This window comes from Symphalangus syndactylus, chromosome 5 (assembly GCF_028878055.3).
Source record: "Symphalangus syndactylus isolate Jambi chromosome 5, NHGRI_mSymSyn1-v2.1_pri, whole genome shotgun sequence".
Classification (NCBI taxonomy): Eukaryota; Metazoa; Chordata; class Mammalia; order Primates; family Hylobatidae; genus Symphalangus; species Symphalangus syndactylus.
Window position 1 is genome coordinate 100595178 of NC_072427.2, and position 17372 is coordinate 100612549.

The 17372-nt window shown below is 36.9% G+C and overlaps 1 protein-coding gene across 10 annotated transcripts in view; it reads left to right on the top strand.

The window, feature by feature from the left end:
* Positions 1–17096, top strand: part of GRIK1 (glutamate ionotropic receptor kainate type subunit 1) — a 430746-nt gene extending 413650 nt beyond the window's left edge. For 5 of the 10 annotated variants that reach the window (XM_055279424.2, XM_055279426.2, XM_055279429.2 and 2 more), the window contains one exon: positions 16643–17096. In XM_055279424.2, coding sequence (XP_055135399.1) covers positions 16643–16798 — 156 coding nt within the window. In that variant the 3' untranslated portion in view covers positions 16799–17096. Of the gene's footprint in view, positions 1–339; positions 3455–16143; positions 16231–16642 lie in introns of those variants that run through there. The other 5 variants (XM_055279425.2, XM_055279427.2, XM_055279428.2 and 2 more) reach the window with 2 other exon arrangements.
* Positions 17097–17372: the final 276 nt, after the last annotated feature.

Consider the following 17372-nt stretch of genomic DNA (forward strand, 5'->3'; position numbering starts at 1 on the left):
GGGATGATTCATTATAACCTGGTTTCACATGAAAATCTTCCCCAGAATTACAAGGCAACTGTGACAACAATGAACACCCCTTTCCAAAGCTCTTGTTATAAGAAGCTGTTTTTTTAATTCAAAGGGAGAATGAACTGATCTGCTTTAACTTTCAATTTGCTCTTGAGGTGTCTTGTTTTATGCAACTAATTTGAAAAATAAAAGCTTGTATATATGATGCTTTAATGTGCTTTTCATAGTTGCCAGCTTCATGTGATGTAAATTTTCATTTAAACATTCATTCTTGCTTCTGATTTATTCATTTTTCCATATTTTTTTCTCATTTCTTTTGCATGCAAGGCTTTTTGTTTCTTTTACGGACTGCAGTGTAAGCAAACCCATCCAACCAACTCCACTTCTGGAACCACTTTATCTACGGATTTAGAATGTGGTAAATTAATTCGAGAGGAGAGAGGGATTCGGAAACAGTCCTCAGTTCATACTGTGTGATCAGTTTAAAAAAAAAAAAAAAGGTGTGCCCAGTAGAAAATGTTTTTGCTAATTTGTGGTGTTGATATTTGTATTTGCTAAGCATAAATAGCCACAATTCTCTATTCCTTTAGGATAGCAAAACTCATGTATTCTAGACATTGAAATGAATACACTGGAAAGAGACTTGCAATGTATGTTGAAGCAGGGCATATTAGGGGTATACAGACTTCTAGAAATGTGTATTTACAGGAATCTTCTCTGTCTCACTCATCATCTTAGTTCTACCTTCATGCATTAAAAATAAGTAACTCTTCCTTCATGAAAAAAGAGATTCAGACTTTCAACAGGGCAAAGCATGGAAACAAGATGCTAATTCTATGGACTTCTTTTCATCTTTGTGAACTTTGTTCCCTCCTCTTTTCTTCTCCCTGTCTCATATATTGTGTAGATCTGCGTATTTTCAAACTACCCCAAACCCTTACCTTTTCAATATTACACACGTAACTCCATAACAATGTTAATTTTTAATTGAAATTGATTCCACGATTTAAAATGTATTATTTACACAAAGACTCGAAAGTGTCTTAGCATTTAAAGATTTAAAAACCATGATCCACGGAAAGAAAACTAAACTTGAAACCTCTGGTGTCACAGAAGAACACTAGCTAGTTTGAACATCACTCATGGAAACAGAACACAGTCAAGAATAATCCCTGGGCAGAAATTCATTAACCTCAAACTCTCAAATAACATTTACTTGTAGAATTTAACAGTCTTCTGTAGATTCTGAGTCTCTAAGGAATGGTGATATTTTTCAAGCTATATAGTACTTCTTTGAAGATCCCAGCAAAGTCCTAAGCTATGTACTAATTCATTTCTATTTACCACTCACTTTTCATTGATGAACATCTTTCTACGAGATTTTATTTCACTTCCTTCCCACTTACCTTAGATAGAGGGGTTGTTCTTGGAACAATCTGTCCTGAACATCACCATTTTCACAGTTATTTCTTTGGATCCATCATTATTATTCATTCATTTAAAGTATTCTGGGGAAAAGGGCAAGAAGAAAAAAATAAAGGAAAGAAAGAATGTCCATACACATTAGTTACAGATCTCTGTAGATTCATTTTCCATCTGCATTCAAAGTGCTGCAAATAATTCCCACGCTAACTCAACCAGGTGACATAAAAAACCTATTGCACATTTAATTTGTTGTGACAGAGAATATCTGATGATTCCTCTGCACTCATTTCCCCTCGCTAGTGAATGAGAGAGTTGAAGGTGTGTTTCGTCTTTTCTAAATATGGGATCAGTTGGTCTTTATTCTTTTCTTAATGGGATTATCATCTTTTGACACATCAAGAAATCCCCTAAAGCACATTCCTTGAAGTAGAGATATGCCGTCTGTGCAATCATACAGCATTTTACCTTCTCTTTGCTTAGCTTTAAATGGCTCCCAGTTTTAGAAACCACAGGCTTCTCCAATCAACTGTATATTTCGCCAGTAAAGCATATTCAGGAAAGTTGACTAGTTGATTCTTGTCCTAATTGTTTCTCAGCTTTGCTTCCTTCTTTAAAGAAATGTACTCAGAAGAAAATATCATAAATTACACTAACATTATTTTATTATTATTAAACTAGAAGCAACATACTATTTGTCCCAGGTCAGAGTTCACATTTTCATTATCAATAGAATCAGATGTTGGGATGAATATGATATTATTCTTAGTTTCATATTTCATGGATTCAGTATGTAGAAACCACAAATTTCATAAGTTTACTCTCCCAAAGACAATGTAATAAACCAAAAATGCTACTAAAAGAGTTCAAGTGTGATTGATGAAGTATTGACAATCAAAATTAACAATAACTGACAAAACTTAACTTTCTGCAGAGACTATTACTTAAAAGTGTAATTCAGAGATTTGGATAAAGAAATGATCTCTTTCAAAAGTTAATATTTCTATACTGCTTTAGACTGTATACTACCTAATTCTGATATTTATGTATTATTTTATAGTTTTCAAAATGTTTTCACATACATTACATTTGATCCTTTCAACAATTTAAATTCAGCTTTACTAACAGAGAAGTAGATATCAGTCATTGGCCCGTAGTTATAGATTTTAGAAGCAGAAGAAAATTTTCTAAAACAGCCAAACTTACATTCAGGTTCTAGCAGAGCCACACGCTGAATGACTGTAGGCAAGTTACCAAATTTCTCAGTCTCAATTTCTTAATATGTAGCAGTGGGACAAAATTTCTGGAACACAAAGTTTTGTAGGGGTGTTTTTCAAAATGGGTTCAATTGGCAAATGTTTCTCAAATAAAATTTTCGTGGTTAAATAACCCATAGAGCGTCACTCTAAATGTTCCTTTACTACATGCTGTCTCAGTGTGTGTCACAAGTTTTTGTGCATTGAGAATTTTCAACAAAGTAGAAAAGTATTCAGCACTTCTCAAGCCTATTAGATTGCAGATTTTTCCCCCCACAGCATCTTGACAGACCAGTGTTCCACAGATCATCCTCAAGGGAACACAGGTATGATCATGTGAGTCTCATCCCATAATAGTGTACAAAACATCTTGCATTGTGCTTGGCACGTAGTAGCCATTCAGTAAATAATTATGTATTCTTTAGAGTAAATTTCTAAGCCTCAATTTTCTTACTTGTAAAATGAAGGTAATATTATGGACTTTATACATTTACTATGATAATTAAATAAAATCATGGCATTGAAAATGAAATTAATAAAAGTCCTGTTAATATATATCCATTAACAACTGTTGGTACCTTCTGGAGAAACTAAGTATTGTTCTCTGGTCACATGGGTAGTAACTAAAATTTATCAAGCATCTTAAAATGGAATCTCATTTAGAAAATTGGTTTTCTAATTTAGAGGCTCAAGCTCTAAGAGCAGTTTTTCTTGTACAAGCATTATAAATCAATGGCAGAGGTCACTGCACTCAGAAGAAGGACCCAAATTGGTAATATGTGAAGGTCTATAGTAGAAGCTCTGGACCTCGTCTCTAGAAATTCTAATTTAATTAGTTGGGGCATGACAATGGTAATTTTTTCAGATGGCCAGTTGATTTTAACGTGCTGGAAACGCTGAGAACCAATAAGCTAAAGCACAAACTTATGTATATAATTAGAACTCAATAAATCGTTGCTGTTGATTGCTTGATTGATTGCAGAGGTAGAGCCACTAATCCTACGCAATATGTACAACACATGTTTGGCATTCAATCTGACAGACCCCTTCCACTTAGAATTCAGGAAAGACCTGCACATCTTTGAGATGGAAATTTTATGATATTCAATTGATAATCTTCAATGATTAGTTGTAAAACTATACAGCTAGACCAACTCAGAATTATCAAGTAGACAATTTACTGCTCTCTCTGTACCCTTCCTCCCTGGAGAAATCTCGAGTACTTACTTTCTTCACACTCTTCTCTCCCTCTCTTTTTTTTTTTTTTTTTTTTTTGAGGTGGAGTCTTTCTCTGTCGCCCAGGCTGGAGTGCAGTGGCATCATCTTGCCTCACTGCAACCTGTGCCTCCTGGTTCAAGCATTCTCCTGCCTCAGCCTCCTGAGTAGCTGGGATTACAGGCGTGCACCATCACGCCTGGCTAATTTTTGTATTTTTAGTAGAGTCGGGAGTTTCGCCATGTTGGCCAAGCTGGTCTCAAACTCCTGACCTCAGGTGATCCACCCGCCTCGGCCCCCCAGAGTGCTGAGATTACAGCCATAAGCCTCCGCGCCCAGCCCACACTCTTCTCTTTCTCCTTTTATGCTGATTCTCAACCAGTTCTTGCCATCATGGCAATGGATGCTAAGACCACAGTGACCCTACCAGGAACCACTGCATTTCAAGCAAACTGTAGAACAAAAGACTTGAATATGAAAGGAGAAAAAAAAAAAAAACTTTTAAGCTTTATATTTACATTATTAGTTCTCATACATTGGTGTAAATCAGAACTACCTGGGGAAATTATCTAAACTACTGTTTACAGGCTCTACCTCCTGACATTTCTCCTCAGTAGGAAGAGTCCAGGAATCTGCATTTACAATGAAGCCTGAAAGTGAATGCCTAAAACTAGTTGTATACATTAGTTTTCATAAAACTTGAACATAGCTTGAACATTATCTTGAACATAGCAATTTTTTCGCAAATTAAGTCACATACATGATTTCCTTCTTAAAAGGATCTCCAATACAAGGGTTTTTGTTTTTTTTTTTTTTAAATAGCTTTTCTTACATTTTTTTCCCAACAATCCTAACTGTAGTTGCATTATTTCAAAGTAGATAGTAAACACGAGTTTTTATTAAAACTAGCTTGAATATAGTGGTTTTACTAGTTTTATTTCAGATTAGCTGTTGAGCATGAGTTTTTGTTAAATAATAACAGATTGTGTGTGGATTATACTTTGAAAAATATTGTTTAAGCTTAGGAGAGAGCAGGGAGACATTAAAAGATTGAACAAGTGGCCAGTAGTGGTGGCTCACATCTATAAGCCCAGGAGTTCAAGACCAGCCTGGGCAACATGGTGGGACCTCATCTCTATAAATCAATAAACAAACAAAGATTGAACAAATGCATCAACAGCAATGAAACATAGCGTTGTCTGATTTGTTTCCTAGTAAGTTTGCTTCTAACCTAATGAAATAAGGGGAAAAAATTAAGCTTTATATTTTACTTTGTTTTAGACTAAAATTATAAATTGATTTTAGAGAGTTTTTCAAGCAAAATTGGAGCTACTTAAGGAATACATGGTGAGTAGGAATCTTGCTGCTGGGAAAATCAGCTGGATCATATGATTATAAACCTAGCCAAGGAAAATTATTTCCAAATACCTCACTGCATTTAAGTGGTATTGTATTATATTATGTTCTGTATGAGCCATCTGTGGCAATGCAGTACTACAATGAATCCCAATTAGTTTCCAAGCACATGACCCTTATACCACAAGGTCTATTTCCTAGTAAGCAATTTAAAGAGTCTGAACAGCCTTTAACAGCAAAAGGAAAGCAAAGCATTCTTACTTATTAGACTATTTTCTGAACATCTAACAGTGCCAAATGGTATTATTAATTAACTCTTGTAGATAATAAAAAAAAATTCTGCTTGATGCTGCAGTTTTAACTTGCCTTTAGGAACCATCTCATTATGCTTCTCACAGTTATGGAATTTTATATCCATATGCACAAGCATATTAAAATCATTTTTGCTTTCAAAATTCTCTCTACAGAGGCTGGTATTACAGAGAATGGGGTTCTACCTTAAATTTTCTAAGAATTTCTATTTGCAAAGATATGAACATCCTTGTGATAGAAAGTCAACATTACAAACGCAGTGTGTGAATTTGAAACCCTGCAGAATTTGAACTTTGTTGTTGTCAGCCCAAATACGGCTAATGGCCCAAAGTACACAACAATGTGTGTCCATGTTGCAATGCATACACCCAGATAGACACAAAAATGAGTAAGACCTGGATGATGGAATAAAGTTACTGTATTTCCCCCTAGCAACTAAAATATTTTAATTTAACTTGACCAGAATTGTCTGTCTCCCCAGTTTTTCAACTGGAGGGTTCAGACTTAAAATATTCAAATATTCTGATTTTTCAACCTAAGACACGAAAGCAGTCCTAATCAGTTTACCAGCCACAAGAACCAAGAAATTACTGTCATTGGATAACCCACTCAACCTTGGTATTTATCTTTCCTCGGTGTTCCTTGGCATATTATGAGATGCTTCCAAGAGTCTTCAGTTCTATTTCTCTGTAGTCTAATCAACTTATTTAGCAAGTGATTTGCAAAAGTCTCTTTAATTAGGTTATTTTTGTAATCGTGCAAAGAGGCTTTCCTTTGCCCGAAAACTCAAACATTCATTAATTATTAGAAAAGCCAGGAAGCAATTAACATCAATTTAGAAGTAACGTTTCTAGTGTACAAGTTGATGTTGTCTTATCAACCAAACAAACTCTGAACGACGGGCATGGCCCAATAGACAGGTGACTTGGGAATCACATGCCAAGAACTCAGATTTCCACACCACTGCCAAAGGGCTGTGTGTCATTGGGCAAGTCATTTTACTTCCCTCAACCTCCGTTTCTTCATCTGTGGAATGAGGAGGTTGCATGTGAAGTTCTCTGCCAACCACAATATTGTTTGACTCTTGTAGAAAATGGGAAGGAAATAAAAACAAAAAACATAGAAGCAGTGATAAAAAGAGATTTTTGTTTCTACATTTCTTTATATGGTTATGCGTCTCTCTTGGACACATGAAATTCTTATTGCCGTCAGAATGACTGTGTCCTGCCAGTACTTCAAGGCAGAAAGGCCTCCCCTGGATATAGAGAAAATGGCCCCGCTAGCCATCAGGACATCAAGAAGCAAGAAGGTTCCCATCCAATGAATCATAAGCAAATCATTACAGACAGAGTGAAGTTTGCAGAAGTAGAATTGTTCTTGACCTTAATGAGCCTACAGACCAGGTAAAACAAAACAAAAAAGAGATACGTACCTAGGAAGCTATTTGAAGCTGTAGAAATGAATACACATTCACAATTCACAAAAGAAGATGATAAATGAGACTGGACCTCATAGGAAGACTCTATTCTGTAAGTGTAACTTAGTGTTTCTTCTAAAGACAGACAAGGAGAAATAAAGAGGACAGCGTGCATTTATTTTCTATTGTTTTTATCCCTACCCTTCTTCCTACCATCAAGTATGGGGGTTTTTATATGAACTGTTCTCAAACTAAAAATGAGTTAAACTTTTAGCTTTTGAGATGTTAAGTAGTCCCTGCAGATTTGTAGCACAGAGAAAAATCTTGAAAACCATGGTTTCTAATTGCAAGATCCAGATGTTTCATTGAATATGTAAGTTGTTATAATTCAAAAAAGTTTATCTATAATTGGCCAGAGCCAAAACCCAAAAGGCTAAGGTTGGAGAAATAGAGATGATGATATTTTACTACCTGATTTTCCTACCCCAGACCAGATTCTAACCACTAGGAAAGAGAGAATTGGAGGAAAGTCACAAAGGTTAGATACTACCTTAATCTCTGCAAGGAGGCTATTCCTAAACCAATTACCATCCCTGAGCCAAGTTCACACTTGGGAGGATGCAGGAGAATAGAAACCACAGAAAAATTAAAAGGGAATCCTGGACAGAAAATGCCATTTTTTACTTCACAGAGTGAAGGGCCAGGAGGTGGTAAGACTTGTAGTGACATTTTGTATGCCACTGTCTCCTGAATGGCAGAATAACAGCATGTAGGCAGTGAAGCTATGGAATGTTTCATGGATAGTGACTTCCTCAATCTCAGAGAATGCACGGAAAACAGCCAAAAATCCATGGCTCTTCTCACCCAAGGGGCATGTGTGGAAGGGCTGAGAGAACCAGTGGACTGGAAGACTTGAGGTTAGAGCAGGAAAGACACAGAGTGTGTGGATGTGACACAGAGACCACAGTGGGACCATGGTCATCTCAGAGGGCACAGCAGAGACAGAAATCAGTGTTCATGACCTAGTAAGATGTCACATCCCCATGGAAGACAAAAGGACAGAGGGTGGCCTTGGACTAGCTGATCCTGGGCCCTCTAGACACTTCTCCTTATCCCAGCTGACCCTTGGAAAGAAGAGAAGAGAGAAGGGACGTGGAGAGAGGCTTGCATTAACTGAGACATTAACCAAAAGAAAGCATTTTAAACCAAAAGTGAATTACCTTGGGTTGATAAGATGCACTAGCAGATGGGGAACCTCTAAGCTAAGGTGAGTTCTATTTTTTTAAACAGTATCACATAATTTGTTTGCAAATCCAAGTTTTTAGCTTGAGAAAAATGCATTCCCACTGCCATAGGCATAAGCTGGTACCCCGAAAACTATGCATGTAGTGCATACGTGCACTGTGGAAAACGAACACCCTACACATCACGGTCAGTTTAGCTTAAAGGTAGGGCCATTCCCTGTAGAGAAAGGGCATGCAAAGAATTTCTTGGGAGTTTATTTTATGGCCCTAATTCAGCCTCTGAAATTCAAAAAAACAAAAACAAAAAACAAAAAAGTCAAGCCTTTTCCATAAGGTGAGGGAAAGCCAATCCACGCAGAATCCTCTCAGGCCTTCAGTTCAGGAAGCCAGAGAGAAGCTAGAGGGCCAAGGCACAAAGCCACACTGGCCTCTGACAGTGACTCTGGAGAGGAGAAAGGCACTGTGTGGTTTGGATTGAAGCACAAACCCACATTTCTGCCACTTTTAAGCAAGGAGAGCTGCTTACTTACAGGTATACAAGGCCCACTGGAAGCTTATCCTCACTGCAGGAATCTCTCTCTGTTCTCTGCTCATAGCACTGGACTGGGCCATGTTTCGTGCTCCCTTTTATACCATCAGCTATTCATGTGTCCTTTCTAGGGCAGGAAAATGTTTTAGCTGCTCTGGAGCACCCTTGGGAGGCCATGGGAGTCTCAGAGGACAGTTTCAGGCTGGCCTGATGGCATACCCCACTGACACTTCTCTGCTCCATTAACTGCCTCCTCTAAATGCCTGTGACAGAGACTGGGCTATGGTTTCCCTGTGTTCTCAAGTCCCCACACCTATCAGGCTGCTTTTCTTATCCCACTGCATGGGAGTTTGCCCCCAGAGAAGGCAGAGGAGGTGCCCCTCCTCAGATCTCCCTCGGCATCTAGGCTCTGGTCAAGATTCTCATATCACCTGGTTGAACTTTTCTCCTTGACAGCAGCTACGAGATAACCCTTTCTTTATACTCCATTCTCAGTCCTATAGGCTGAGTCCTGAAGGCTCTAAGCTTGATATTTAATGTCAAACTTTTACAATTCAAAGTACCTGCCTTTTCCTTGTTTCAAACACCTGACTGTTGTAATTAATAGCTTCAAAGACTGCAGCATCTTCTATAGATCCACAAAAGTCCATGTAAAAGCTCAAAGCTCCAAATTTGAGTCTTTTTTCTTTCTATATCATCCCTACCCTGAAGATAATGCATATAAAAGTGCTTGCTGTAACTTGAAAAGTGAGAAAAAGGACTGGGATTCAGAAGAACTGGAAAAAAGCACACAGATTAATATCAAAATATTACATGGCCTCAATGTTAACTCCACTTTTCAAAGTTTTCCATGACATTATCCCTAATATTAGAGGAGGATGAACTTACACGTCCACTACTTGTCAGGAATTTGCACTGGATAGCCCTGGGTGGCCAAAATGTGCAAAATTTTTTAAGGATCATTTTTTAAAAATAAAAATCCATATGGATTGTGCATGCCATTTAAAAATATACTATTTTCCTATTGAGAGAATAAGGTTTCTAAACGAAATCTTTAAATAAAGATGAACAACAGGACGAAGACACTTGTGTATCTGATGTCATGGAGTAACCCTGTGTCCCTCATAGGTATATTTTTATGGTTTGAAGAGCTCATTTAGGAGAACAAGGAATTCCAGGGCATGCATTCATACAGAGAAACTTAAATCTAGGATCCAAGATGATAAGGATGTTGGCATCAGGTCCCAGGTGTGGGAACAAAAATAAAATAGAGAAGAGACAACATGGAGGTAATGAAAACATGACATTAACAAACACAGGAAAAAGGAGTGCATGAAGTCTATATGCTGTAGCCAAAGGAAGGGAAGACAGGGGCTTTCGAGAGTCATTTCCCATGGGGAGCCAGTTTAAAGCTTTAAAGGTGCAAGAAAATGGCCCAGGCAAGATGTGGCTGCTGGGTCACAGATGGAGATTAGGATGGGCGACCACACTTGGAAGTTTTATTTCAGTGGCTAGATTTCCTTCACCCCAACATTCTTTACACGGACCCAGGAGATGAGAATCAGCTTTCTCATTAGCTCTCAGGCACAAATCAACATAACCACTATTCCAAAAGCTAATACGGTGATCAACATTCAACCTCTTGGATTCACTTTTTTTTTTACATTCCAAGGATGGGTGCATAAAAGATGGCCCATGGGTTAAGAATCAGCTCAGAAAATGGATCAAACCACAAGAAATGCTGCCCAAATCCTCAGTTCTGGAATGCAAAAACTTCCCACAAGGATGGTACACATAAAACTACTCCAAAAATCTCCTTCCACCTGCCTTCATATAATTAGTGAGAGACGATTAAAGCCTGACCTCTGCTCTTAGATCATTAATTCTCTTGGAAGGGAGTGAAATCTGTGGACAGATAGGTGACCAGACTGGACAAGTCTCTACGTTGCAAATCCCTAACTATGATTCTTCTGTTCCTATTCCTTAAAAATTTTCCTGACTGTATCCTCAAACCATCCTAGGTTTGCTCCTACACTAGGGCTTAGAGTTAAAAAATGTTAAGGAAGTGAAGTTTTTGTCCTTCTTTAAAAAATATAATCATTGAGACACTAGCTTCACAGAACTACAGCAGGAATTTGACCAAGACAAAAAAAAATAGTAATAATAATCCCATTATTTTTCAGGAAACTATTTCTTTAATATTCTACATTTTACTGAAATTGTCTTTATAAAAATACTCCAAATCATAGCTTGCTTTCAACTTATAGTAGGTCTATACATAAAATGCAAGGTTTTACATCTATACAATGACAATAATATCCTTTTTCTTCCTTTTTCCTACATCCTTTTTCTTCCATGTGCAATGTGAAAATTTATCAGACTGTGTCACAGAGCACTTCAAGTGCCTTTGAATAAGGAGCCTATTAAAGGGAGAGACCTATACAAAATGTAAGATTTGTATTGTATTATTGGCTAGGCCAGAGCTTCTGAAAAATAATTCCTCAGAAAAATCCTTAAGGTTATAAATATCCAAAGCAGTTCTCTGAAATGTTTACCTATACCTATCAATGAATGAAAGACGTGAATGCGTAAGTGCTAAATCTACAATGAGAAATCAATCTGACATTCACAATCTGATGTCAATTTGCAACCAGTATGAAAGCCAATTCCAAACAGTCTAGTTTTTTGAATACTGCAAACTCAAATCCAATTCTTGCCCAGAGCTTTATCTATAACTTAAAAAAAAATTGTTATTTTCCCCTGAATCATTTTTTGTGAGGCAGAGTATTTTAGATACAAAACAAATAGAATTTTATTAGTCCCTCCCACCCCATCCGGGGCAACATTTGCAACAGAAGGATAAAGGTGTAAAGAGAAGATATAATTTATATTCAGGCTCACACAAGCATCAAGAAATCTAACATTTGAGGTTAATTCAAAGCCATGAAGTCAGCAATTAAAAAAGAAACAAACCAAAGGGGAAGGTAAAAGAAAGCAAAGACGACAGAATATGGAAGAACAGGGGCTCCTTAGGGACACACCACAAGCACCAAGGAATCAGAAAAGAGCAATAACTTTCTGCAAAACTGAAATAAACAAGCAAATCTCTCTCCTTCTAAAACCAAGAATTTTAGTTGAAGTTTCTGTTTCAATCTCTACTAGACTAACTTGTGTTTCTCCATTTCCTTTCCTTTAGGAAAGGTCACACACACACACACACACACACACACACACACACACACACACTGTACGTTATTTTTGGATAATGTCAGAAACAGCATAAATGGCAAGAGCATACTTTATTACTATAAATTCATTTGTAAATGAACTTTTCTATCAGACATTATTATAAAGTTTCATTGTATTAATAGATGGTTCATAAGCACAGAGATGGAATTTTTAAATTGCCAGGGACTGCAGTGAGCTTTCATTTCCTTCTGATGTTGGAGTGCCTATGTATAGAGCACAATGCAAGTTGTCATAATGCCTATAACCTACATAGACACAGAAACATGGACTGGGCAAAAGAAGTGGTAATAGGCATTGAAAATTTATGTTTTAAACACGTATAGGAACTATTTTAACTAAAACACTAATATAAGCAGCTCAAAGGAATTGCTGCACAGGTGTGCATCAGATGGCTCAAATTAAAGAACCATCAATCTTTTCATTGTATCTCTCCCACGGGGGAAAAAAAAAAAAAGACAGCACAATGAATGGCATAGAGCTAAAATATATACTATGGTATATAAAACTTTATGTTAAAGAAAGAGCATACTTAAAATATGCCACCCATTGGACTGTTTTGCATATAACAGTACATTGAATTATCATAATAGCTCTATGAAAATGATTCTACTATTGTCCCACTTTATACATAAGGAAACTGAGTCCAAGAGAAAATAAATACCTTGCCCAGTGTAACCCAGTTACTGGAAGTATAGCTGAAATTAAAACTCGTCATTCTGATACCAGGCACCAATTCTAAACTGTAATTAAAAGTCACTTGTAGGCTGGGCACGGTGGCTTACGCCTGTAATCCCAGCACTTTGCGAGGCCAAGGGGGGTGGATCACGAGGTCAGGAGATCAAGACCATCCTGGCCAACGTGGTGAAACCCCATCTCTACTAAAAATACAAAAATTAGCTGCATGTGGTGGCGCACACCTGTAGTCCCAGCTACTCAGGAGGCTGAGGCAGGAGAATCGCTTGAACACAGGAGGCAGAAGTTGCAGTGAGCCAAGTTGGCACCACTGCACTCCAGCCTGGTGACAGAGTGAGGCTCTGTCAAAAAAAAAAAAAAAAAAAAAAGTCAAGTGCAAGTGTAGATTTATTAGAAATTTGAACTCCATCACATTTTTAATCCAGGTCCCAGATCCAGGCTACTGGAGGAATTTCCAGTCTGCAAAGTAGCAGAAAATACTACCTGAGTATCCCGCCTCCTTTTGCAATATGTCTTGAGTAAGGCAGCTAGCTGAATGCCATTATGTTTAATACTTTCTCATGAAAGCAGGATTTAGGAATTTAAACCAACATACTTTAAAATAATGTTTATATGGCTCTGTGAATATGAAAAACCCAAGCCTACAAACAGAAGTTTTAGAAAGCTACTGTCATTTTGGTCCCAGTTCAGAAGCTCAATCTTTATATGTATCTTTAATTCTGAGATCATAAAAGGCAAATTAATTAATGAATATGAGCCCCTCCCAAGCCACTCTGGGCTGAAAAATGACCTTCACAATTTCATTTCCTGTGGATCCAAGAATGTGTGGTTTACTCCAGCTCATGGCTGGGAGAGGCCTTAAAGGTCACCTTTCCTTGTGACTACAGCAAAAACTTGGAGGCAGAAAGGTCAGCCCCAATATCTTGCCATTTTCTTTTCAACAGTTGGAGACAAAGTGAGAATCAAAAAGAAATCATTGTTTGCGACCAAAGACCGAGAAAGCAGACCACTGATAAAACTATATTTATATTTGCTCTCACACAAGCAGCAAGAAATAAATACTTGGAGTTAGTCAAGAGTAAAGATGTTTGTTGTACTTTAAGGCAGTCTAAAATCTGGGGGAGGATTCCCTTTTTTAAAAACATCAACTTAGTTGAAACAGATTGTCAAGGTAATATCCATGACCACTCTTCCACCCAAAATAGGGAAAAGAGGTTTCAATGAGACCTTCCTCTGTGTGTGTCAAGTCACACTCGGAGATTCATTTTGGCGATTTCAATATAAAATGAAATGGAATGCCTAAAATCAAATGCTTGAGAGCTCAAGTAAAGCAGAAAGATTGGAATTTCTTAACATAATAGTTTTTGGGAAAATTCACAAAAAGCTATCTATAGTGATAAAAAATATTTTTAAAAGGTAATGTGTAGATGATTTCTCGTGAAAGCACTTGGTTTGGGCAGTCCAGATACATTGAGTTCAAATGCAAGCTCTTTTTCTTGGGTAAGTTACTTAATATCTCCAATAGTAAATTTCTCCATCTATATAAAGGTTATAATATGTAATAAAGTTTGCAAATTTCTTGACACTCTTTTCTTTCCTCCTTCCGTTCCTTCCATTTTAATGCCGAAAGTATTTCTTCCATTGAAATAAATTTCTGAGCAAAGTTTGCAAAACTCTGATACAATACCATATATCACAATTACACTATAAAAGGATTAATTTGCTCTTAGTGGCAACTCATAAGCTTTATATGGTGTAATGTCAATAAATTATTATATTTCATTCATGATATACAGACATGAAGTTTTGACTTACAATTTTTTGACTTTGCAGTGGTGCGGAAGTGATACACAGACTGGACAAACCACACTTTAAGTGCCCACACAACCATTCTGTGTTTTACCTTCGGCATAGTATTCAATAAACAAATTATATGACAGAGTCAACACTGTATTATAAAACGGGCTGGATAGATGATTTTGCCCAACTGTAGGCTAGTGTAAGTGTTCCATGAGTGTGTAAGGTAAGCTAGGCTAAACTGTAGGTTAGGTGTATTAAATGCAATTTCTCCTTAATATTTTCAGCATACAATGTGTGTATTGGGACACAACCTCATAGTAAGTGAGAAGCATCTGTACTTGCCATAACGTTTTTTAAGTATAGTTCATAAAAAACTTTCTGACGTTTTTCTTTGTGTGGCAATGACATCCCTCCCAATTCACTGAAGCCACAACTTACCATTTGAAAGAAAATTAGCACACATGACATGAGTTTTTATGTTTTTGTATTATAAGAAAATGGGAGTGAAATTCAAATCCTATAAACACTTATGCTTAAAAGAGATAAGAAGTTTTATTCAAAGAACCAGTTTTTTAAGAGACATACATCTGATAGGCCAATAGTTTATGCCTAGAACCTAAATTCTAGGCCTGGTTTTGAAATCAACTAGAAAAAAAATTAAAAATAGAAAAATTTAAATCTACTACTTCTCTAAACTACATCAGGTTATTTTTGGAACAAAAAGAACACTTTCAAATACACATGTTGCACGCTGATACACAAGAAACACACTAGATGTTTAGTACTTTGCAAACACAGGACACAAATTTCTTCCTGTAAGGCAGTTACAACCTAGACACATCACCTGGTGGCACACTGTCATTTGACTTTCAACCATATCCATTTTGTGTGCTAAGGTTAAAAAAGTATGCTTGCCAAAGGCTTTGGTTTTTAGAGGATTTTTTTCATTGTGGTAAAAACACTTGAGATCTAACCGCTTAAAAATGTCTAAGCGTTCAAGACGACATTAACTACAGGCACAATGTCGTACAGAAGATCTCCGGAACTTATTTATCTTGCATAATTGAAACTTTATATCCCCTTGAGCAGCAACTGCCCCCATTTCCCTTCCTCCCAGCCTTTGGCAACTACCATTCTACTCTCTGTTTTCATGACTTTGACTATTTTAGATGCTTCATATAAGTGGAATCATGCTGCCTTTGTCCTCCTGTGCTGGCTTACATCACTAGAGGATGTTTTAAGAGTGACCTCGTCAAAAAGAAAACTACTTTTTAGAAATTTCTCTAACCAGGACATTATAGAAATTTCTCTGAGCAGGAATTTTTCACTCAAAGGTCTTATCTTGGCTAGAAAAATGACAGCAAATTATGCTTTGTTGGCCCATTTATGTACTATGCATGTGAACAGATATAGCATAATTGCAATGGAGATTATATATATTGTCTGTATATGCAGAACATTTTTCAATCATAATTCCATTTTCCATTTTCTTTTGTATTATGCCATCGTTTTTGCTGTGCAGTTCAGTACCACATTATTTTTCATTTCAACCACAGCTGCATCATTGCTGCTGCCAGAATCTCTGTTTTTGGAGAAAATGTACAATTTAAAATTGTTTTTTTTCTTTTTTTTTATCAGAAAGGAAAGTCATCAAGAATTAGATTTTATTTTAGGAACAAAGTAAGGTTTCATGGGAGAAAAAAACAAAGCCTTGGTGTAGAGAAGGTTTGTTCATTTTCTATAGCATTACTGAAGTGTCCGTATGCCTTGATAATCCTATCAATGTTTGGATCATCTCAGTGGGGGAAATGACTTAATTTAACTCTATTTTGGTGTCTCAGCAAAGGTAAGTTATCTATTTTGAGAGCCCTGAGTTTGCTTTAACTGGGTAGTTTTATGCTACTGCATTTGTGAATGAAATCCCAAAGTTTGCCCAGCTAACTTGGCATCTCAGTTTCCCCGAGTAGAAAAGGTGGGTGGCCAGTGGGTGGAGGAGGAGGTGATGGGAACTGGCCAATTGTGACAGAGCTGCCTTCAGGCCAATATCTTGTGTTCATAAATACCTAGGCAAGAGGCAGGTCAACGGCACATGAGATAGGCTTAATTAAGCTGATGGTCTGTATCTCATGTTCCCTAGTGTCTCTCTTTCAACGCCATCATGGAAGAACTAGGAATCTCACTGAAGAATCAGAAAAAAATAAAGAAAAAGTCAAGAACTAAGGGGAAATCTTCCTTCACAAGTATCCTTACTTGTCATCAGAGACGAACTCAGAGAAAAGAGACTGTGGCGTGATCCAAGGAAACACCTGTAGGAAGAAAAAGGATGCATTCCCTACAGATTTTTGGAGAAAGGATTTCTGATGAGTGTGTGATGTGTTTCCATATATCTATATCCATAACTCTGATTATGAATACAGATATAAGAAACAAAAGTTTTAAAAGCTCACATAGATATGACTTGGGAAGTGACACCAGTTCTTTTAAAATAAATTTGTATGCTCACTTATTTTGCATTTTTTCTTTTGCCCCAATAAATTGTTGTGTGTGCTTTCTAAATAATAATAAAACAATAGGGTTTTTTTCCAGAACAAGTTGAACTTGGTTTGTTCCCCATTACTTGCTCCCATTGGCAAAGATGTGTTTGCTGTTTGTCGTCAGTTGTGCAGTTCGCTATTTTGAAAACTCTTCTTATTGGTTTAGACAAACATAGTCATTTTGGGCTGTGTTTTAAAAATTACTTTTAGTTTATACCAGGTTACCTAGTTACTATGTGAACCAATTTATCTTTGTGTTCTAAAGTCTAATTTTATAAATAGTTTAAATGATACTCAGAACATTAGTGAAGTGTGCTGGAAAAGGATACCAGA